Source organism: Leptodactylus fuscus, chromosome 1 (genome assembly GCF_031893055.1).
Source record: "Leptodactylus fuscus isolate aLepFus1 chromosome 1, aLepFus1.hap2, whole genome shotgun sequence".
Taxonomy (NCBI): Eukaryota; Metazoa; Chordata; class Amphibia; order Anura; family Leptodactylidae; genus Leptodactylus; species Leptodactylus fuscus.
Window position 1 is genome coordinate 185275658 of NC_134265.1, and position 25556 is coordinate 185301213.

Sequence of the window (25556 nt, forward strand, 5' to 3'; positions counted from 1 at the left end):
TAATTTCCTACTGTCCCTGCTCTATTGAACCATATACTTTGGATTTGACAAATGTTACCTCTACATTTGGTGAGTTATTTGGTTTCATTTTCAGGAGGCCGCTGTGTCTCATATTGTTTGGTTCTTGCAACCTGTTTGAAGCCTTTCATGTTTTATAGATTTTTTATACATAATATATACGGTTTTATGGGCATGTAATAAAAGTTATATTTTAATTAATACAATTATTCAATTTGGATTGGATTAAGAATTGGTGAATAATTAGAGACTCACTTTACTGTTTTTGGATTTATTACACGTGATGCAGCAGAGCTGGCCGTGCGTTGAACCCTGCTGCATCTCAGATGTAGCAGGGTTCAGCGCATGGCCAGCTCTGCTGCATCTCAGGTGTAGCAGAGCTCAGCGCATGGCCAGCTCTGCTGCATCTTAGGTGTAGCAGAGCTCTGTCAACTCTGCTACATCTGAGATTGCACCACAATGGAGACTGCTGTGGACCGATCTTAGGCTCCGCCTCCTCCGACAGAACCAGCGTTGATTGGCCGAATGCTATACATTGTATGGCATTCGGCCAATCAATGCTGGTCAATGCATTCCTATGGGAAAAAGTCAGCTCCCGTATGATGCAAGCTGACAGGGATCCCGATGAGCCCCAAAGAGCTGTGTGAGTGACATTCCCATGTAAATAAAGGTAATCCCTAGCTAACCCTGCCAGTACCTCTATCCCTGTCTCACAGTCACATAGTTCACAGTCTCATATGAACCGGATCTGAAACTATTCGTATAAATTGGAGGTCACCTGATTTAAACAGCCAATTACTTTTTCCGATTTTTTTTCGATGCCTACGTTGTCATGTCCCACCTCTCCAGCACAGTTATTGGTGCAAAAATAGTGCCAGGGAAGGTGGGAGGGGATACGAATTTTTAGTGCATTTGCTGCGTGGCATTCGATTGGAATCGAATATCTCGAGCAGCCTGATATTTGATCGAATATCAATTCAATCGAACGCCGTTCACTCATCTCTAGTAAATACAGTCGCCACATCTTTTACAGATCTATGCCTTAAATGCTCCTCATCCCCTCCTGTATGTGATCCAAGCCTCATTGACATCTTTGAAAAACTGGTAACTGACAAACTATCCACATTGATGTTCTCCAAGAGGGGTGTAGGCAGTAAGAATCTCCACCCTAACCAAATAAAGGCCCTCCTTGATCTTAAAAAGGAGCAATTAATGGTCAGAAAAGCATCCAACAAACGAGGAAACATTGTGATGGATAGACCTGCGTATTACGTCCATGTGTCAGGATATTCTAACTGATGCAGAAAACTATACAGTTCTACCTTCTGACCCAACAGAGGAGTACTCTCAAAAGCTAATACAGATTTTAGAACAAGCTCCTTCTAATGGCATGGCAGAAAAAGATACAAAATATATATATGAAATCATCCTTTTCAACTATAGCGACCATCTACTGCCTCCCTAAAATTCATAAAAGGGTGGACCCCCTCAAAGGACATCCCATCGTGTCCAGCATAGGCAGTTTGATCCAAGGGGAAAGCAAATACGTAGATCTCATCCTACGTCCCTTCATGCTTACTCTACCTTCCTATGTCTATGATGTGATGGATGGCCACAGACACCTTGAGGACATTCAACTACCACCGCATACATTTCTGGCTAGCTTAGATGTCGAATCACTGTACAGTTTAATCCCTTCTATGTATGGCTGTAATACAGGACACTATTTTTTTAATAAATCAGGCACTCAGTTTCAGGCCCATAATTAATTCACTTTCAATCTTTTGCACTTTATTTTGAAGTATAATTTATTTTGATTTGATGGACACTTCTTCCACCAGCAGCGGGGCGCTGTGATGAGGAGCCCCGCTGCACCCACTTACTCAAATTTATATTTGATTGGTGGATGGAGCATCTGATGTTCGTGGAGGAAAAAGAGGAATCGCTTTGTCTATCCTATTATGGTTGAGATATATAGACAACGTTCTCATTTGTTGGCTGGTTATCACAGACCAATTTGTCAATGTCTTAAACACAAATGACATGAACCTGAGGTTGAAGGCTAGTATCCATCCCTCTAAAATTACTTTTCTTGGCCTGGATATCATGATCGGATCCGATGGCCATACACACGTGGGCAAAATTGTTGGCACCTTTCGTTTAATGAAAGAAAAACCCACAATGGTCACAGAAATAACTTGATTCTGACAAAAGTAATAATAAATAAAAATTCTATGAAAATGAACAAACAAAATTCAGACATTACTTTTCAGCCATGCTTCAACATTAGTTATTGAAAAATCACACTAATGAAACAGGCCTGGACAGAAATGACAGTTCCGTTAACTTAATATTTTGTTGCACAATCTTTTGAGGCAATCACTACAATCAAACGACTCAGAGTCACTGTAACTTAGATAAACTGATTCCTATTATCAAGTGTCACTGAAAGGGGATTGACTTATCCACCAAAGGAATATAATGTATAAAACTTTACTTTTATTAGATAATCTTAAAACATGTAAACAAGTATTAAAAACATGTCCTACACCATTGCCCGCTGTGCAACGACTAGTTAATGAATAAGGAGGAGAGATAGTAGCGCTATGTCCAGTATGCCCTACACAAACACTTTCTCTACCTCCCTAATCCAATATACGATGTGCACCAATAGACCTCACAGATTGAAATATGAACATGACCAAAAATATTGCAAAAGCTCAATGGGATGCTCCTCCACCCCTCCAAGGATGGCCTAACGCCACACCAACAGAGGAGGAAAGGTACCACAGGCTTGGTCACTGTTCAGATTATCTGCGTGTGGGTGCTACATCTATAACTGCTTTGTCTGACCCTACGCGTTTCTTCACTAAAAGTGATTCATCAGGGGTCTCTCTACTGGGTCCTGAACATCGGATCCTATCTACAACGATTAGTGCAAGAAAGATAAGCAGTAGGTGGTCTGACCGCTAGCAGGACCGCCGCTTGACTCTCAGCGGCCCGAAGCAACTCCAAAGAAGATGGCTGATGCCACTGCAGAGTTGACAAAGGCCCTAAGAAGTGCCTCCTGGACTCCAAAGGCCCTCAGCCTCCTGAGTAGGTAGAGCCTGCTGTGACCCTTTCTGTACAGCACAACCAGGTGATCAGCCCAATCCAGCTTATTATTGAGGAGCACACCCAGGTACTTATAGGTCTTGGCTATCTCAATGCTTGATCCCCGGATGACCACTGGTTTTGGAGTATATCCACCCCACCCCCCCATACTCTCCCCCTTGACTCCAACTCCCCCCCCCCCCCCCCACACACACACTTTACTAGCTTTGGCAATGCCAAATATCCATTCGGACGTGCCAATAAAGCCTATTTGATTTTATTTGATTTGATTTGATTATCTCCTCTGGTGAAAATCCACCACCATTTCCTTGGTCTTCCCAGCATTAATCCTGAGCTGGTTCCGCTGGCACCAATCCACAAAATCCCGGTAAACCATAACCAATCATTAACATTAACATAAATTAACACTTGAAAAAGTTCATTCTGTTGGTAATGACTCAATATAATATAAGTGTTTCACTTTTTCAATTGAATTATGAAAAAAAATAACTTTTTGATGATATTCTAATTTATTGAGATGCACCTGTGTATGTGTTTTCTACTGGGGATATTATCCTATATATTTTTGCTACATCTATGTTTCTGCGGGTGCTCAATATTCAGCTCCTGTTATGTTCACATAGCCCAATTAGCTTCTCACTCCACTGCCATGTTAGGCTAGATAATTTGGCCCATGTCCTACTGTAGGCTTGCATCGGGGTGGAAAATAGTTCCTCGATGACTCTCCCGCCCAGCAGTGTCGTCATTACAAAGCGTCGCCCCTCACATCAGCTGAGAGTGGGGCAAGACCTGTTTCATGTGTGCAGTCCCAACGGCCCTGTATAACACTGAGCCATAGCGTCAGCCGCGCCAGCACTCAGAAGTACCGGAGTCCATTCTCAGGACTCTGGTGGAAGTGTAGTCTTTACTGCATTATACATTTCTACATTTTTTTTGCTGTACTATTCATTCTTCAACTATCTCCTGATGATATTAAATTATAGAAACACATTGAGGTAATAGATTCTTTAGGCATCTGATATACTGGCAGCAGAGGAGTGATGTGATCTGCGCCCTTCTCTGTACTGATCAGCAAAACTAAGGGTGGCTCTAACTTTAAGGCTTGCATTAGCTGTCATATTTGCCTATTTCTCAATTCTGACATCATTCAATAGAGACAGAGAGTTTAGACAGGTGGGTGAACTATATAGTCTACCCTTGGAGTGATGCATAATAGCCGCTGAAAGGTAATTACTATAGAGGGGTCTGTGTATTCAGTTCTGGGTCAGAAATAAATGTCACACCTGGCCAGTTACAGAGACATATTTTCCCCTATTTATATTAGGCTATTTTGTGAGCTAAATAATTATAGAGATGTGCGTTGTCATATAGGACACCTGGATCTTGTCAACAGAGCCTACATAATATACGGTATATGTTTGGCTCTTTGAAGTGCTGTTTCTAGACTGAATAACAAGCACACAAAAAGACACAAATTTTAAGCCCCCTACAGCACATCAATGGCCTTTACACCTAAGCATTGTCTTGGCCATTCAAGAATAAACAATGCATTCCATTTTTTAAATAATTCTTTCGATCTTTTGACAGATGGTATACATTTTTTCAAGCACTCCTCTGTATAATGCAGCTTCCTTCTAATGTTATACTCATGTACATTGATATAAATAGCTGCAGAATATTATATTCTGTTCTTAGGCTAAATTTGATGCAATGTGTTAAATCTTCACCACTTGTAGATGAAATCCCAAACAGTAGAATGACTGATGTCCAGTTAATGTTATTTTAAATGCTCTGTCCAAACTCTATATCCTTCTTTATGAAGGCCTCGGGGTTCTCCTTCAATTTAGATTTAGCTATAGCACACACTTCAACTAACCAAACTGTCTGAGGTTTACTCACATATGCTGCTACAGCAAAAAAATTCCACAAAGCTAGCAAATGTAGATATATCAAAATACAGGTTCCTCCAAGACCTTCTATAACAAACACTATAAATATTATGTATTTTCTTCCAAGCTACCTAAGTTTCTCCAGTCATAGACAACCCCAACCCCCCAACCCCCCGCCTATATTTGGCCATATATTAATTAAGTTGAGTTTGAGAAATAAAGTTTTTAATAATGATGTTTGTTTTATTTACAAGATATTTGTATTTGACTTCTGATGTAACAACTTTTTGCAAATGTGACAACAGAAATTGCGTTCACAGAAGCAAGAATAACCCACAAAAGAATCAAAACAAAAAAAGTGGCAATATCACTATATGTAAAAAAATGACCAAACTTTGGATGCTGCTCTTATTTATGATTCATATATGACCTCCTTATTGATAAACCTAAGTAAATATAAATACAGACAAAACAAAAGCAGAATGAAAAGTGAAATATCATAAGGTTCTTCTTCGTATGCCATGAAAGTATTGATTCACATACTCCGCTGTATGCTTTCTGGTTAATGTCCACCTACCTGCAGTAACAGCTGTGACCATAAGAGGGAGGTTGGGAGATATGTCAAAGCCATAGCTGCCAAGGTGTGGGTCTTTTCTTATATCTAATGTGATCTTTAATGAACATGCATATTGATTTGGACCAATGCATGGGTTGTCCCCAGTTGAGGATCTTCCCCTTTACAAAACAAGATAAGAACAAAATGATATGATTACATTAATAACAATAGAGCAGCTCAGTTTTGAATAGACATTAGCCATCTTATCTGTTACACAATTTAACCATCTTTGTATGTTCTCCCCGTGTTTGTGTGGATTTCCTCCCATTCTACAAAGACATACTGATAGGGAAAAAAATAAATTGTACATTGTGATCCCTATCTGGGGCTCACTATCTGTATAAAAGAAAATAATAATAATTAAAATACTTTGATGAACATGGTCATTCTCCACTTATCAGGCTGTTTCCTCCTCTTTCCCTTCATGCCACTCATATCTAATTGAACCCTTATCTGGATCCAACATAGAAATCTATGGGGAGGAGTACTGGTGACATCTATTGATTGATGTATTGACTTATTCTACAGTGATATTTTCTGACTAGACACAGTAGAATAAAAAAAGATGTCTTAGTAGGTGTAGCAGAGTCTAAAGCAGTGGTTCTCAAGGTGCTGTGGTTATGTCCATCTACTCCCAAGGGTATGTGTCGTGGCGAGAGCCCCCTGACCCTAATGGTAGTTTGTGGGGTTCCCAACCAACAAACATTATTATACTATGAGGTCTCTTCAGAGCCTCAGAGTATGATTAGCGGAGGTCCATGGGAGGTGAATAAACATAACAAACAGTGTTACTCCTTTGGGCTCCTCGTGCTCTTTGTGCCTCGAAAGATGATGTCAGGGTTCGCTGAGGTCCAATTGAAGTCATGTGGCGTAAAGAAGCATAGTGTCATTGATTCCAGGCATCATAGTGTCATTACGCCACATGATCTATGTGACCACCAAGGCCTGTGATTGGGCCTCGTCATAGAATAATGGTGCTATGAGGGCATATGTCATCTCTAGAGGGCGGAAGAGAACGGGGAGCAGGGCTGGAGCTCAGAGAAGGTGAGTAACAATGTTTGTTATGTTTATTTCATCTACCTTGGGCCTTCACTAATCTTAGTCTAAGAGACCCCAAAGTGTAGTATTGTAGTTTGTGGGTGACAAAACCGCAAAATTTCAGATTCATCTGAACACAAGAAGATGCAGGTTTCCTATTTATGTTGGATTAATTTTATTAATGTAGGGGGTCACTTGTGACATTATACTGTGTAGACCAGGGGTCCTCAAACTTTTTAAACAGTGGGCCGGAGGCAGAGCAGGTCGCACAGACATCGGGAGCGGTGCCCTCCAATAGGTAAAGTGAAGTGTGCTCCATGGCCTGGCCCGAGCTCCCCAGGAGCTTCATTATAAATGCACGCCTGCCGGCGTTGTTGGCAGGGCCAGACAGAAGTGCTTGGTGGGCCGCATGTGGCCCGCGGGCCGCAGTTTGAGGACCCCTGGTATAGACAGCCACTATGGAACATTATACTGTATGTAGGGGCCACTATGGGTCATTATACTTTATGGGGGCCATTATGTAACGTTACAGTGTGTGGAGGGCCACTATGAGATATTATACTGTATGGAGGGCCACTATGGTACATTATAATGTATGGAGGACCACTATGGTCCACTATTATACTGTTTAGGAGCACTATTGGACATTATACTGTTGGGGGCTACTATAGGACATTATAATGCATGGAGGGCAGCTTTGGGACATTATACCATGTGTAGGGACAATATGGAACATTATGCTGTGTAGAGGGACAATATGGTATGTTATACTGTCTGGAAGCTGCTATGGTACATTCATCTGTTACAGGCATGGATTGTGGGACGCTTTCTTAACAGCTTCAGGCCCATGGTACCTTTAATCTGCCCAGGTAGTAAGTAATGAATGCAGCTTACCATTTGCCCCTTCAATGACTATGGGGACTTTTGTATTTGAGGGTCATTTCTTATACTGTATGAGGGGGCATTGTGGGGGTCATCATTTTACATGTGGAGGCCATTATATTACATGTGGGGACACTGTCGAGGCCATTATATTACATATGGAGTACTGAAGTGTGAGGCCCATAATATATGGGGGTACTGACGGGGCTGTTATACTGAGTATGAAGGCACTGATGTGTACATTCTGCGGAGTGTGATGTCATTGACAAGGGGCATTATACTACATGTAGTGGAACTAACTGGACCATTATACTACATGTAGGGGCACTGAGGGGACCTTTATATAATTAACATAGGCTCCAAACAAGGCCTTATTTAAGAGATCGCTAGTTTGGCAGTACTTGGTTAGGATTTTTTCTCACTAGGTTGCACTTAGCTTGAAAAGGATGAGACTCACTAGTCTACCTTCAGTTATAAACAACTTTTAATAAGTAATCAGAGAAGTGAGTTTTAAACTTGACCCAGGCACTGTCCCTGTCTACTTGCCTCAACTACCCTAGTGTTAGGATCGGGTCTCGCAGGGTTCCATCATGGCGCACAGCGCCACCTGCAGGTCAATCCGACTCTTGCCCTCGGCCTCATGCAGTGAGGCGACTGGAGTCTAAGTGCCATTTCTCCCCAACTGAACATGCTCGGACCTTTTGGAGCCGCTCACAGCCTAAGTGCCAGTTCTCCCCGACTGAGCATGAGCGGTGAGGTCATGGCCACCGCCCCTATTGGGCGGGGACTTCCATTTAAAAAGAGTGAGTCGACGCCCGCCCGGCGCTCACACTTTATCTGAAATTTCTAGTCCTGATGACAGTAGTCCCAGGGAGAGTCTCTATTGTTCAGGCAGGTTGCAGTATAGGGTGCTATTAGTTAGACCTGTAAATCCTGAATGTACTGACAGCTCTACACCAAGGCCTGGAGCAATAGACATTGTTCCTGCCTGTGGAGCTGCAGCAGGTTTGGTTTCCCAGATAGCCGTGCTTGCCCTGTCTAAAATCTTTGGAAGTTCCTAGCTGTGTGCAGGAGCTCTCCTAGCTACTGCAAGGACCTAGGTGTTTGCCCACTCCTAGCTGTGTGCAGGAGCACCCCTAGCTACTGCAGGGGATTATGTTTGTCGCTGACCTGGGGTGAGTGTTAACCCTGGGCAGCTGTCTTTTGTTTGTTTTTGCCTGTTTACATTGGGAGCTGCACTGTCATTCACTCAGTGAGATTAACTGGTGAACGTGTGTTACTCCCAGTTCACACTGTGCTGTTCCGCCCTACTGTTGCATACAGACATACAGCCGCCCATAGGGCCTGTGGACCTCGCTGCAGTGCCTTTGCAGCCCCAGAGGTTCTGTTGTTTAAAAATTATTTTATTTATATACACAGAACCATAACACCTAGGCGGTAATCGGACAGCTGGGTGAAAGTCCCTTCTCTGGATAATTGTTACACAGAACAGGACAAGACAAAACAACACAGAAGCAGAGTCAGCAAGCCGAGATCAACTGTAACATCTCTGCCTGTTCGGGCCTCTGCTCGCATGCTGCGGCGCCGGAGGCGTGGGCAGTTTGACAATCTGCTTAAGGTTTTTAGTTGCACTGTGTGAACACGGCTCTAGTCCTTAATTGGATTTGCACCACACCCGTCTTCTGCCAAGGTTGCCTCTGTTCATTAAGTGGTTAATCTGTCTTGCCTGTGATTGACAGCTTTTCTTCCTGTCAGGTTCTGGGCGGGTTCTTCCTTCCCTATTTAGTCTTGGCTCACAGTCACACTGGTGCCGGTTATTGCCCTTGCTTTCTGGTATCGCTTGCTGTTATTTACTTGTATGCTTATCCTTGACCTCTGGCTTTCCTACTGACTATTCTCTTGACTCCGATTTGGCACTGCATCGCTCTCTTGTTACCGAACCCTGGCTACCTGACCTCCCTTTGTTGTTGTACGTCTTGTCTGCGTTTTGTGTTTCACGTATTCAGGGAGGGATTGTCCTCGTGGTTGTCGCCTATCACCTAGGATAGGGTCTGGCAATAGGAAGGGAAAGCGGGGGGCTTCAGTTTAGGGCTCACTGTCCCTTGTGCCCCTCCCTCCAGGGTTCACCAGCAGCTTCTGGGGAATTATCATCTGGCTATTCCTTAACAGAATAACCGGCCTAAAACCTACATCCATTGCTTCCCTACAGATAAGCATGGATCCTATCCAGTGCCTTGCAGCAAAGTTGGAGGGATTGACAGGCCTGGTAGCTGAGCTTTTGCCACTTGACACAACTATGTCTGTTGCTGGAGCGGATTCTACTCCACTGGCCAGGGGTAAAGTCAGTTTTAAAACCCCCTTGATCTCTTTGCAAGTGGGTTCTTCACATTCAGAGGTCATAAGCCTTTTTGTTATGGAGAATCTCTCTGCTGATGTTATTTTGGGGTTCCCCTGGCTGAAGCTCCATAACCCTATTTTGGATTGGGGTAAAAAGGAGTTGATAAAGTGGGGAGGTCAGTGCTCATCCCACTGTATTGCTTTACATTCTGTTGATTGTGTCAGTGAGGAGAAGGTCTCAGCTACTAAAAGTTGGGAACGCTCCTCTGGTATTAAAACCTGGTGGTATCAGAAGCGCCAGGTGAATAAAAAATGTTTGCCTGGTTCTCAAGCATCTGTGGTTCAAGCAGAACCAAAATACAAGGCAGGGAAAACTCAGAATCCCTCTAGAACTGGTTTGTCTGGTGAGGGTCCGGTGGCCCCTCATAAAAGGGGGGGTACTGTAACATCTCTGCCTGTTCGGGCCTCTGCGCCACCCTCTGCTCGCATGCTGCGGCGCCGGAGGCGTGGGCAGTTTGACAATCTGCTTAAGGTTTTTAGTTGCACTGTGTGAACACGGCTCTAGTCCTTAATTGGATTTGCACCACACCCGTCTTCTGCCAAGGTTGCCTCTGTTCATTAAGTGGTTAATCTGTCTTGCCTGTGATTGACAGCTTTTCTTCCTGTCAGGTTCTGGGCGGGTTCTTCCTTCCCTATTTAGTCTTGGCTCACAGTCACACTGGTGCCGGTTATTGCCCTTGCTTTCTGGTATCGCTTGCTGTTATTTACTTGTATGCTTATCCTTGACCTCTGGCTTTCCTACTGACTATTCTCTTGACTCCGATTTGGCACTGCATCGCTCTCTTGTTACCGAACCCTGGCTACCTGACCTCCCTTTGTTGTTGTACGTCTTGTCTGCGTTTTGTGTTTCACGTATTCAGGGAGGGATTGTCCTCGTGGTTGTCGCCTATCACCTAGGATAGGGTCTGGCAATAGGAAGGGAAAGCGGGGGGCTTCAGTTTAGGGCTCACTGTCCCTTGTGCCCCTCCCTCCAGGGTTCACCAGCAGCTTCTGGGGAATTATCATCTGGCTATTCCCTAACATCAACCCAGAGAGACAAACAATACCAAATCAAAATCCAAAAGAGTAATAACAAGGAAAGCCAAAGGTCAGAAGTCAGTAAATACAATACAATAGCAAGAGAATCGCTTAGCATGGACAGAGTCACAATAGCCAGCAAACACGAGTGAGCTGATGACCTGAGTATAGAAAGTTCAGAACCCGCCCCAGGCTTGATTGGTAGATAGGCTGTAAATCACACAGGTAAGGCCTTAGCCTTACCCATTAGAGGAGCAGAGGGAAACTAAGGTGAAGGAGATAGGTGTGGTGGAAAATCAATTACAGAGGTGAGGGGATAAAATAGTGTTCAGAGAATAGAAGAACAACCTTGAGCATGGAATCATAGCCAGACACACCTCCTGTGATGTACAATGCGGTTAGAGCATGGCGCAGAATTTTGAACGGGTGCGGACATATCAAATGATTTCAGAAATTATTGTCCATCAGTTTGTAGTGTAATCCAGAATTGCAATGCAGATATTTGCAGACTGTTGGAAAAAGACTAGGGGATGCTACACAATGGTAGACCTGACCCTGTCCCTACATTTTTGAGCTGTGTTATGGCCATTAAAGGGGCTCTATCAGCAAAATCATGCTGATAGAGCCCCACGTATGCGTGAATAGCCTTTAAAAAGGCTATTCAGACATCGCAAAAGTTATATTAACCCCTTCCCGACATGCGCCGTAATAGTACGGCGCATGTCGGGTCTGTAACTATGGCGACCGCCTGGGAGCCGGGTGGCCGCCATAGCTGCCGGGTGTCTACTGCTTTAAGCAGTAGACAACCGGCTCTCATGCCTCCGATCGGTCCCCGGACTGATCGGAGGCATTAACCCCTCCGGCTCCGCTGTCAAAGGCGCCGGAGGCGCCATTTTCTCGGTGGCGCATGGGCGCCGCCATCTTGCCCGGGATCGCCGGCTCCTGGACCATGCTCCAGGGCTGACGTCCCGTTGCCATGACAGCCGGGAGCCTGTATTAGGCTCCCAGGCTTGTCTGCAAATCCTCTCTTTTGCAGGCTGGTCTATGCAGCCTGCAAAAGAAAGGATGATTTTTTGCAATGCATTGCAATGCATTAGCATTGTAATGCATTGCATTATTGATCAGACCCCCTGGGGTTCAATACCCCTATGGGGTCTAATAAATGCAAAAAAAAATTTTAAAAAAAAGTAAAAAAAAATATAAAAAAATATAAAAAGTATTAAAAGTTCAAATCACCCCCCTTTCCCTAGAACACATATAAAAAAAGTTAAAAACTGTGAAACATATACATGTTAGCTATCCCCACGTCCCAAATCGCCCGCTCTACAAATCTATAAAAATATTTTTCCTGTTCGGTAAACGCCGTAGCGGGAAAAATAGTCGAAAGTGCCAAACCGCCGTTTTTTCACTGTTTTGATTCTGATAAGAATTTGAATAAAAAGTGATCAAAGCAATAACATTTCCCGAAAATGGTAGAACTAAAAAGTACACCCGACCCCGCAAAAAAAGACGCCCTATGCATCCCCGTACACTTAGGTATAAAAAAGTTACGGCCGTCGGAATATGGCAACTTTTAGAAAAAAAATTTTTTAACACAGTCTTGGAATTTTTTTTAGGGGTCAAAATGTAAATAAAACCATATAAATTTGGTATCCCTGGAACCGTACCGAAACACAGAATATAGGGGACATGTCATTTTGGCTGCACAGTGAACTCCGTAAAACCAAAGCCCGTAAGAAAGTCGCAGAAATGCATTTTTTCTTCAAATCCACCCCATTCTGAATTTTTTTCCTGCTTCCCAGTACATTATATAGAATAATTAATGGTGGCATCATGAAGAAAAATTTGTCCCGCAAAAATTAAGACCTCATATGGCTCTGGGAGCGGAGAAATAAAAAAGTTATGGGGTTTAGAAGGAGGGGAGTCAAAAATGAAAAACGAAATTCAAAAAATGCCATCGGCGGGAAGGGGTTAAGCTACACCCCAGTTTTAAAATAAAACCCTAAAACAGAATGTGATAAACTTACTGAACGTGCACGGTGGGCGGGCATTCAGGGTCCGCCGTCTTCTTCATCCACGCCTCCTCTTCCTGCGATGTCCTCGGGTCCCGTCTTCCTCCGGCGTTCACAAACTGACATTGCTTAAAAAAAATGGCCTGGGAGCATGCGCAGTAGCCATAGTAGAAGCAGCATGCTACTGCACATGCACCCAGGCCATTTTTTTTAAGCAATGTCAGTTCGCGCGCGCCGGAGGAAGACGGGACCCGAGGACATCGCAGGAAGAGGAGGCGTGGATGAAGAAGACGGCGGACCCTGAATGCCCACCCACCGTGCACGTTCGGTAAGTTTATCACATTCTGTTTTAGGGTTTTATTTTAAAACGGAGGGGGGGTAGTTTAATATAACTTTTATGGTGCCTGAATAGCCTTTTTAAAGGCTATTCACGCATATGTGGGGCTCTATCAGCATGATTTTGCTGATAGAGCCCCTTTAATAAATTAATGTTTCAAATAAAATGGAGGAATTTCTAATTTTTAACTGCTGATGTGTTCTATGTTCCATGGTGTATAAAATATGATTATGAATTTTTTTCAAAATAAGGTATGTTAGTGCTATTAATGGGTTAATAAGTGCAACCAAATACCTTTTAGCAGTGTTTTCAGTGATTTATCAGGTTCTCGGTGAGATCCTGACATCCTCTGCATTTGTTTACATCCCTAACTTCCTTAAGTTTCTTTCTTATATGTTCCATGTTGCCTCACTTCTCCTTCTCTAGCTCACTGACTCTCTCCCTTTCTCAACAGTCCCCCTTCCTGTTTCCTGGAGGAGACTCCCCAGCCTTCCTTCTCATGCTAGCATAGCAAAAGATCATTCCTTCTGGAGCCCCTTCTTGACATATTCCTTAATAACATTACTGTGAACAGGTATTTAAATATGGTGCCCACTCAGGCTCCTTGTTTAAATACCTATCAGGCACCATACAGTAGGGCTAGGCAGCAATAACGGCAATCAGAGACTCTGATCATGGGCACTTAACCACTCAGATGCGGCAACTAAGGGGTCAGTTTCACTTTCCCAATTCTCGTAGTGCTCCAACAGCTCCTGTGCGGCAAGATGGTAGAAGCCATTTGGTTGTTATGGCAGAGAGAAGGCTTCTGAAAGCTTCAAGCCCTGCCTTATTAATATTGCTAATGAACCTTGCCTGTGGTAGATCTTAAAGAAAACCTTCCAAGTTCTCTGACATCAACGGTATTATATTCCACTAGAGGGTTATAGTATCTTTGCCGGTATGCACCCCAGTGCAAAAGATATGGATGCTGTTAGTTTTGGCACCGCATCACTCTGCTGTGAGGAAAGGCTCCCCTGACACAACAAGACTATAGAAGAGAATGCTAGGCTATAAGGCCCGCGCTTCTGACAGTGGAAGGATATGGGTGCCAAAACTAATGTTACCAATATCTCTGACACCAGGGTGCATACCAGCAAAGCTACCAGTGAGCTGAATTCAGTGTACTGTCAACTTTCTAGTGGAATATAATACCACTGATGTCAGAGGACATGAAACATCCACTTTAATAACAGTATAGTAATTTTACACCAGTATTGCAGTTTATGGTATAATGATATAATGATCATAGATTTAAGTCCTTGGGAAGGGGGCTTTAAAAAGTTGTAAAACTTATATTTAAAAAAATTTTACAAATATTTTTGCTATGAAAAAATAAAGACTGTAAAAAACCCCTTTCCCTAGATAAATATAAAAATAAATCCACAAAATGAACATGTTAGGCATCCCTGCATCACCAAATTCCAGGACTATTTAAATATAAAATTATTTATCCCATATGGTGAATTCCGCAGCAGGAAAAAAATTGGAATGTATGAATCGCTATTATTTTTCTTTTTGGCCTCCCAAAATATTTGATTAAAAACTTATCTAAGCACTAAGCGATCGCCCTGTCAATTCCGAGTTATGTTGTAGAGGTTTAAGTTGTTAAAGGGGTATTCTCACAAACTTATAATTAATTATCACATCTCAACAGGATAAGTGACAAATGTCTGTTGTTGGGGACCTCACCACTGGATTCTCATGATCATTAGAATAGAGTCCTAAGCTTCTCAGTTGTGCAGTCACGAGGAGTTTGAATAGAACAGGGGTCAGCAATCTTCGGCACTCCAACTGCTATGAAATTACAACTCCCAACATGCTCCATTCACTTTCATGGGACTTCCAAGAACAGCAGAGAAGTATTCATGCTGGGAGTTGTAGTTTTACAACAGCTGGAGTGCCGAAGGTTCCCTACCCCGGATTAGATCATACACTGCCATTCCATTCCAAGTCTGTGGGATTGATGAAGATAGCCAAGTACTGTATTCATTGTCTTAGGCACTGCTTAAAGATTTCTGTTACTGACAATCTACCATAACCTTCTGAGCCAACTGCATTGATTTGATTAACTTTTTGCTATTGTGTAAGTCTTCTACTAACAGACATCTTTGAGCTGTGTCAAAGGGATTTTGGTGATCACAGGCTCAGATGTAATTTTTTCACATGTACATATGGAAGTTCATTTGAACTGAATATGTCATTTGAATGTTACCCTTTTGCAAAGCTTAGTAAATTCTGAACAAGCTCAGTTTAATAAGTTTTAAAAGACTCTGATTTTATTAACTGACCATTGATTCATAGACCTAGAGAGGTTATTTGGCCAGTAATATTTTTTTTATAAAAATGGTTACAATGGCTTAAAAAAAAAATGAAAAAGGTGTTCCCACCTCACCAATCCACCCTCCACCCATGTTCCAAGTCCTCAGGTCTCCTGCTCTAGATCCTGCCTTTTCTTGGTGTGGCAATGTGACTTCTCAGCCAACCACTGTGTGGTCAGATTTCCATGTCCAGAGCTACCAGGAAGTGGAGACTGTTGAGCACCAGAATAGGAACATCAGGAAATGAGTGAGCTATGACTTTCTTTTGCTTTTAAGTCATTCTGACCCCTTGTTATAAAATTAAAACATATAATCAGTAAGACATCCCCTTTACAAACTGTACATGCTGGTTGCTGAAAAAAAACATATAAAGAAATGCCATACATCTGTGGTGGTAGGAATATCTTATACCAAAATGCAGAGCACATCAATTGAACTAAACTTACCGAGATGAACTGTCTCGTGACCGACGTAGCCATCTTACTACCATCTGCTCTATTCTACGTCCTTTGCGTGTCTGGAAGGGATGAGATTCTGAGTCCTCCATTTACCTAAAGAGGGTTTAAATAAATGAATGAGTAAGCTGGAGTATTATGAACATGTTTATTAACAGGACTAAGGACCTATAGTCTGTACTTTAAGTTCCAATATTTAACAGTTAGAGAGCTAAAGAGGTTTTAAAATCTTGGGTTTTTCAGTTTGCCTGCTGTCTCTTCTTCTTGCTTCCTGTACTCCCCTAACAAGCTGCTGGGCAGGCTTTGACTGTTTGATGGGCAGGACACTATGAAGAACTTCAGTAAACATAGACTGTGGCTTTACCATGAGAGATTTTTTTATTTTGATTACTATAAAAAATATAATAATGTAGATCAAACAATATGCACAGTAAGTATATATTTTATTACACAAGTTTGGAGAGAAAAATATATTATACATGCTCTGAGGACTGACAATAGACTTGCAGTTAACTTAAAATTATCTTTCTGTTAACATAGAGAGATAAGAGACACTGTCTAAGCCTTTATCAACTGCAATTAGTTGAACTGATTTTTCAGAGGTAAGCAGTTACTAAAGCTTCTAAACTACTAGAGTAACCAGGATACTAACAGTCAATGATACAGCTTTTAATGTCACTCATATTTCAATACTCTCCTACTAATCCAGTCCAGTGGCTATTAGTACTATTTCTAGCTTTAATTTTTATTGATTAGATTTTAGTATTGATATGTATTAACATGTATTATACAAACCCAATATGTTAAGATTCTAACTATGTGTTCCTCAGCATTGTTTTACACAAAGTGAATGTGGGGATGAGATTAAATAAAATCTCAGTCAGTTTGCTGGGACTGTAAAATGCAGCATTTCTTTCTGCAGTGTATGTACTCAGCTTAAAATTGCTACATTTTTAATTACTTATATTTGCAAAAAAATAATTTTTATTTGTCTCCACATATAAATATAGTTAGGTTTGTAGGAAACCCCTTTAATTAGTAAAATTGCTATTTATGCAAAAAGAGCTTTAGCAGAAACCATGAGCTTTAATTTATTGTTTTATATTTGGGCTTTAATAAATATCAGCAGTAAGAGATGTCGTAACAATTGTCACTACACATTATTGTCTAAATGTCACAGCCTGCAAATAATTTAATGCTCAAGGCTGAGTTTTTGCATTAAACACTACATTGTACTTCATTACATCTTTCTCAGCATTATATGGTGTTCTTCCATGTCAATAATAGTGGTTTGGGAGCAGGACTATAATTAATGTTGAAGATAATGATACATATGTTTTGCAGATGTTATATGTTTTGCTTTGACTAGACTGAAGGCTGTCTGTCTCGTTTTTGTGTGGAAAAACAAATCCATAACCCTGTTATTAAATTGATATGAACTCATGAGCTGATGGGGCATTTATTAGTAAAATGTATTGGTATAAACACTACAGAGTACATTATGTGATAAAGACAACTGCTTCTATTCCATACACGACAAGGCCGAATCATCATAAGTGATTCTTTGCTACAGGCATTTTTGTTACTACACTGAAATTATTTGAGAAAAAAACACCCAAAAATTACAATGAAAATAATCTTGGGACATATCAATCATTCCTCATATAGTATGATGAAGGGATGACTAGATGCTAGGATCCTATGTCATTGCTCGAGCAACATGTTCTCCACCACCTGGGTGATTACTTCTACTTTACCCCAACTACTCCAGTAGCAACCACACCAATACAATCACTTATCCCAGCTGACAACTTTGCCCCTTACTTCAAAACTAAAATCGACACCATCAGAGACAGTCTCACCCTACTCCCCCGACAACCCCTCTACCCAACCACTTGCTGCTCCTCATCCCTGACCTGTTTCTCCTCCATCACTGACAAAAAAACTCTCTTCCCTAATCTCTAAATCCCACCTCACCTCCTGCGCATTTGATCCGATCCAGTCACATCTCATCCCCAAACTCACTGAAGTCATTACTCCAGCCCTAACCCATCTCTTCAATCTATCCCTAGCCAATGGATCCTTCCCCTCAGCCTTCAAACACGCCACAGTCACACCTATACTTAAGAAACCGTCCCTCGACCCGTCCTCTCCTGCCAACTATCGTCCCATCTCACTTCTCCCATAGCCTCAAAACTGCTTGAGCAGCACGTCCACTCAGAGCTCTCCTCCTATCTCTCATCCAACCTGCTCTTTGACAGACTACAGTCAGGCTTCAGACCCTGTCACTCCATTGAAACTCCCCTAACAAAAGTCAGTAATGACCTGCTAACCACCAAGGCCAAGTGCCATTACTCTGTCCTCCTCCTCCTTGACCTCTCCTCTGCCTTTGACACAGTTGACCACTCCCTCCTGTTAGAAATTCTCTCATCCCTTGGTATCTCAGACCTGGCCCATTCCTGGATCTCCTCATACCTCACCGACCGCACATTCAGCGTCTCCCACTCGCACACTGTCCTAGGACCCCTCCTGTTCTCCATCTACACCCTTGGCCTGGGCCAACTCATAGAATCTCATGGTTTCCAGTACCATTGCTATGCTGATGACACCCAAATATACATCTCTGGACCTGACATTACCTCTCTGCTGGCCAGAATTCCAGATTGTTTAATGGCTGTAGCCTCCTTCCCTCCCGCTTTCTCAAACTCAATATGGAGAAAATGGAGTCCATCATCTTCGCCCCACCCTGTATGGCCCCTCCACCTGACCCATCTATCAAAGTCAACGAAACCACACTTACCCCTGTCCCACAGGCCCGATGCCTTGGAGTAACACTGGACCCCAACCTATCCTTCAAGTCACACGTTTAAACCCTCAATACTTCCTGCCACCTTCAACTCAAGAACATCCACCGAATCTGCTCCTTCCTCACCCCTGAAAGACTAAGATGCTCATCCAGGCCCTCATAATCTCCCGCCTAGATTATTGCAACACCCTTCTCCATGGACTCCCAGCTAACACCCTCGCCCCCCTCCAGTCCACCTTAAACTGCGCTGCTCGCTTAATTCACCTCTCCCCCCGATCTTCATCGGCTGCTCCCCTCTGCCAGTCCCTCCACTGGCTACCCATAGCCCAGCGAATTGAGTTCAAGCTACTAACATTAACATACAAAGCGATCCACAACCTGTCCCCTCCATATATCTCTGACCTAATCTCCTGCTACCTGCCCACACATAACCTCAGATCCTCCAATGACCTCCTACTCTGCTCTGCTCTCATCTGTTCCTCACACAACCTTCTCCAAGATCTCTCCCGTGCATCCTCCATACTCTGGAACTCCTTACCAAGACACATAAGACTGACCCCCACAATCACAGGCTTCAAGAAGGCCCTGAAGACTCACCTATTCAGGAAGGCCTACAACCTCCAATAACACTATCACCGCACTGCCATCTGTACAGTCTCACCCTCTCCTTCTGTCTCTACCCCCCTTCTCCTCACAGATTGTAAGCCCTCGCGGGCAGGGCCCTCTACCCCACCGTGCCAGTTGGTCACTCTTAGTTTTATATCTGCCTGTATATTTTGTGTACTGTATGTAATCCCCAAATGTAAAACACCATGGAATTAATGGTGCTATATAAATAAACAATAATAATAATAATAATAATAATAATAATTCTAGTAGAAATCTTTAGGGTAAGTTCACATAGAGTTTTTTGGCAGCAGATTTGAACACAGAATCTGCCTCAAAATCCGTTGTCAAAACCAGCTCCCATTGACTTCAATGGCAGCCGCTCGCTTCTTTTTTCTGCTACCTAGTAACGGAAAAAAAGAAGCGACTTGACTAGAGATGAGCGAGTACTATTCAAAACGGCAGTTTCAAATAGCACACTCTCGTAGGAATGAATGGGAGTGGCTGGCGCGCATAGGGTTAAGCGGCTGGACGCTGCGTCCATTCATTCTTATGGGAGCGTGTGATTTGAAACAGCCGTTTCGAATAGTACTCGCTCATCTCTAGACATGACCATTCTTGCCGCGGATTCTGCGGCTGAATCCGCCATGGCCTCCACAGCGCGGCACCCCCCTCCTGATTAGGCCCATTCATTTGGGTCTAATCCAGAGTGGAATGCTGCAACTGAATGCTGGTGCATTGCACTGTCATCCAGTCGCGGCTAGCCATTTTTTGGACCGGATTCTGAAGAGGTATCTGCGTCAAAATCTGGTGCAAAAATCCCTGTGTGAACTTAACTTACCCATAGGCAGCTAAAGGAAGTAGGTACTATGTTATCTATTGTTATGTATTGCTGTAGGAGTGTGAGGGGGTGTGCTGGATTATTCCCTCATCTTGCTTACAGTATATCTCATACTATCTGGACATCGCCGCACCCCCTTTCTTGTGATGAGGATATAAAGTGTGCTAGTCACACATTTGTTTCAGGTGTGACCAGAACATAAAGTGCCCATGTCACATATAAAATGATTGCTAGTCCGACGGGTGCAGGGTCATTCCACTGGGCCTGGGAGATTTGCCAGCTCTTCCAAGAGTTAAGGAGGTCAACCCTTTTTTTTTTACCATTTTTATTTAAATAATTTTTATTTATTATATTTATTCGGTGATAAAGAGGGTTTTATTTTTCATGCTATTTATGTATTTTAATATCTGAGAAATTGTGAACAAAAAGGAGAGCAAGCATGTCTATTTTTAAAATTTTTCTTGTTTTTTTTCTACTAAAAAAAAAATAATTTTCCTTCTGTCCTTGCAATGTTAAGAGTGGACTATTCAGACATATAAGATCAACAGGTGGTCCGGATGTTGCTAAAGAATAGCAATATATGGAAGTCTGAGGAGAAGGCCTCTGATCTTCAAAAAGGACCATGCTGCCCATCTGAAGTTTGCTGAAGACCAACTGTACAAGCCAGAAGGCTATTGGAACAATGGATTGAGGACATAAAAGGCCAAAACAAAACTTTTTGGTGAGGAAAGTTATACTGTATTTGGAGAAAGGAAAACACTGCAATCTAACATAAAAACCTCATACCATCTGAATAACATGGTGGTGGTAATATCATAGTATGGGCCTGTTTTTGTTGTATCTCAGCTAGGATGGTTTGCCATCACTGATAGAACAATAGCTTCTGTGTTATACCAGCAATTACTAAAGGAAAATATCCATAAATCGAATCTTAAGAGCATGTGGGTCATGTAGCGAGATATTGACCCTAAACATAGAAGTCGTCCAGCAAAAGAATGGTTAAAAAAGAGTAAAGTTAAAGTTTTGAAATGGCCAAGCCCTGACCTTAATCCAATACAAATGTTGTGAAAGGAACTGAAGAAAGCAGTTCATAAGAAGAAACCCACCATATATGCAGAGGTATAGACAATTCTGAAGGGTTCACAAACTTTCAAATGCCACTGAATATCACAGCTCACATCTATCTCCCTAAGACAAAATCCCCTGCTTGGAGCGTGAAGCAGTGATTGTAGCGTGGGGCTGTGCAAGCCACCAAAGCTGGGTGTAAAAGGTTCCTATTTTGACAAAAATGTCAAAAAACGACACACTCTTCAGATAAAGAAAGATTACCAAGTGTTATTCAAGCAACATTTGTGTCACATTTCCACATCTTACTGAAGCGGAAGTGGGCAGACTATGTAGTCGAGCACAAATCAGAACAGCGCTTATAGTGAGATAAAACTCCCACATGCTGAACCTTTACCAGCAGGGGATCCTGCATGAAGAGCATCGGCACACAGACTACCTTCTGTTGCCTGGTAGGCCACAGCCACCATCCCACAGTTTTTATTATTACACCCAGTACATTATAACCTTGTGCAGGTAGCCAACAGGAAAGTGGAGTCAATAGTGTGTGTATATATTTTATATTAAAAAAAAGGATGTGGCTATTTATAGGTACTGTACCTATAAACAACTGGCTATTTATAGTTACTAAAGATGAGTGACCACCGTTCGGTCGAATACAGATTCGATCGAATATCAGGCCGTTCGAGGTATTCGATTACAATCGAATACAAGGCCGCAAACACAGTAAAAATTTGTATCCCCTCCCACCTTCCCTGGCGCGTTTTTTGCACCAATAACAGCTCAGGGGAGGTGGGACAGGAACTGCGACAATGGAGGCAGTACATTGGCTGCCGAAATCAGGTGACCTCCAATTTAGACGAATGGTGGATTTAACATTCGGTTAATTTGAGACTGTGAACTATGTGACTGTGAGACAGGGATAGATCTACAGGCAGGGTTAACTAGGGATTACCTTTATTTAGGGGGGAATGTCACTCACCTAGCTCTTTGGGGCTCTATCTTGTTGGGATCTCTGTCAGCTTGCGATATGCGCGAGCTGACTTTTTCCCATAGGAATGCATTGACCAGCGTTGATTGGCCAGTGTAGGAGGAGTAGCTGGAGGGATGGTTGTCAGTAGCGCAGAGCTGTGTGTGTGACAGCGCAGAGCTGTGTGTGTGACAGGAGGAGTAGCTGGATGGATGGTTGGCAGTAGCGCAGAGCTGTGTGTGTGACAGGAGGAGTAGCTGGAGGGATGGTTGGCAGTAGAGCAGAGCTGTGTGTGTGACAGGAGGAGTAGCTGGAGGGATGGTTGGCAGTAGCGCAGAGCTGTGTGTGTGACAGGAGGAGTAGCTGGAGGGATGGTTGGCAGTAGAGCAGAGCTGTGTGTGTGACAGGAGGAGTAGCTGGAGGGATGGTTGGCAGTAGTGCAGAGCTGTGTGTGTGACAGGAGGAGTAGCTGGAGGGATGGTTGGCAGTAGAGCAGAGCTGTGTGTGTGACAGGAGGAGTAGCTGGATGGATGGTTGGCAGTAGCGCAGAGCTGTGTGTGTGACAGGAGGAGTAGCTGGAGGGATGGTTGGCAGTAGAGCAGAGCTGTGTGTGTGACAGGAGGAGTAGCTGGAGGGATGGTTGGCAGTAGCGCAGAGCTGTGTGTGTGACAGGAGGAGTAGCTGGAGGGATGGTTGGCAGTAGAGCAGAGCTGTGTGTGTGACAGGAGGAGTAGCTGGAGGGATGGTTGGCTGTAGCGCAGAGCTGTGTGTGTGACAGGAGGAGTAGCTGGAGGGATGGTTGGCAGTAGCGCAGAGCTGTGTGTGTGACAGGAGGAGTAGCTGGAGGGATGGTTGGCAGTAGCGCAGAGCTGTGTGTGTGACAGGAGGAGTAGCTGGAGGGATGGTTGGAAGTAGTGCAGTAGAGAAAAGCTGTGTGTGTGACAGGAGGAGTAGCTGGAGAGATTGTTGGCAGTAGTGCAGAGCTGTGTGTGTGCAAGGAAATGGAGAAATGTCTGATTTGCCACTTTGATTTGGGGAAAAAGTCTAAAAAATTGACAACTTGGTTTTCTTGTAGTTCCACACTACATGAAGATTGTTATAGAGTGGATGGATGTCCGCAATGCAAGGAAGACTAGCCATATTCATTGTAACATAAATGTCTTAAGTTTATAGGCATGGTACTACCTATAGATAGCCAGTAGTTTAAAGGTATGGACGGTACCTAAAAATAGCTAGTTGTTATAGTTGTTAAGATTGTTATAGAGTGGATGGATGTCCGCAATGCGAGGAAGTGGGGAAAAAGTCTAAAAAATTGACAACTTGGTGTTCTTGTTGCTCCACACTACATGAAGATTGTTATAGAGTGGATGGATGTCCGCAATGCGAGGAAGACTAGCCATATTCATTGTAACATAAATGTCTTAATAAAGTGAAAATTTACTGGGATAAATATGATACATCTGCCGTTCATTTAAGTTTATAGGCACGGTACTACCTGTAGATAGCCAGTAGTTTAAAGGTACGGACGACACCTAAAAATAGCCAATAGTTCATAGGTACGACCTAAAAATAGCCAATAGTTCATAGGTACGGTACCTATAAGTAGCCAGTTGTTTATAGGTACGGTACCTATAAATAGCCACATCCTAAAAAAAATGCATTTGAGATTACCTACAATCCACGTCATATTGCTGACATTGTAATCATGCATTAACCCCTTCCCGCCGATGGCATTTTTTGATTTTCGTTTTTCGTTTTTGACTCCCCTCCTTCTAAACCCCATAACTTTTTTATTTCTCCGCTCCCAGAGTCATATGAGGTCTTAATTTTTGCGGGACAATTTTTTCTTCATGATGCCACCATTAATTATTCTATATAATGTACTGGGAAGCAGGAAAAAAATTCAGAATGGGGTGGATTTGAAGAAAAAATGCATTTCTGCGACTTTCTTACGGGCTTTGGTTTTACGGCGTTCACTGTGCAGCCAAAATGACATGTCCCCTGTATTCTGTGTTTCGGTATGGTTCCAGGGATACCAAATTTATATGGTTTTATTTACATTTTGACCCCTAAAAAAAATTCCAAAACGGTGTTAAAATTTTTTTTTTCTAAAAGTCGCCATATTCCGACGGCCGTAACTTTTTTATACATAGGTGTACGAGGATGCATAGGGCGTCTTTTTTTGCGGGGTCGGGTGTACTTTGTAGTTCTACCATTTTCGGGAAATGTTATTGCTTTGATCACTTTTTATTCAAATTTTTATCAGAATTAAAACAGTGAAAAAACGGCGGTTTGGCATTTTTGACTATTTTTCCTGCTACGGCGTTTACCGAACAGGAAAAATATTTTTATAGATTTGTAGAGCGGGCGATTTCGGACGCGGGGATACCTAAAATGTATATGTTTCACAGTTTTTAACTACTTTTATATTTGTTCTAGGGAAAGGGGGGTGATTTGAACTTTTAATACTTTTTATATTTTTTTATATTTTTTTTTTACTTTTTTTTTTTATTTTTTTTTTGCATTTATTAGACCCCCTAGGGGTGCTGAACCCCAGGGGGTCTGATCACTAATGCAATGCATTACAATGCTAATGCATTGCAATGCATTGCAAAAAATCATCATCTCTTTTGCAGGCTGTATACACCAGCCTGCAAAAGAGAGAATTTGCAGACTGGCTGGGAGCCCTTAACAAGGCTCCCGGCTTTCATGGCAACGGGGGGTCGGCCCTGGAGCATGCTCCAGGAGCCGGTGATCCCTGCCAAAATGGCGGCGCCCACACGCCGCCGGGAAGATGGCGCCTCCGGCGCCTTTGACAGCAGCTTAAAGCAGTAGACACCCGGCGGCTATGACGGCCGCCCGGCTCCCGGGCGGTCGCCATAGTTACAGACCCGACACGCGCCGTACTATTACGGCGCATGTCGGGAAGGGGTTAATAATATGTTGTTTGATTATATTGTACACAGTCTGAGAAAGGCCCAACAGGCCAAAACATGACTATTACCTCCATAGTATGGATCACTTCAACTAAGCTAATTCACTGTTTAAGTATTCAAGAGGTGTGCTGATTTTTTTTTTTTTTTTCAAATTCGGGCATGGACCTCACCAAAGCACCTTACCTCTATCCAAAGTGCAG

The 25556-nt window shown here is 42.9% G+C and overlaps 1 protein-coding gene across 3 annotated transcripts in view; it reads right to left on the reverse strand.

The window, feature by feature from the left end:
* Window positions 1-25556, reverse strand: part of FRMPD1 (FERM and PDZ domain containing 1) — a 158240-nt gene that overhangs the window by 53845 nt on the left and 78839 nt on the right. For 2 of the 3 annotated variants that reach the window (XM_075280413.1, XM_075280412.1), the window contains exons 2-3: window positions 16124-16228; window positions 5599-5756 (exon numbers count right to left, since the gene is read on the reverse strand). In XM_075280413.1, the coding sequence (XP_075136514.1) occupies window positions 5599-5756; window positions 16124-16224 (259 nt within the window). In that variant the 5' untranslated portion in view covers window positions 16225-16228. The remainder of the gene's footprint in view (window positions 1-5598; window positions 5757-16123; window positions 16229-25556) is intronic. The other variant, XM_075280414.1, reaches the window with a different exon arrangement.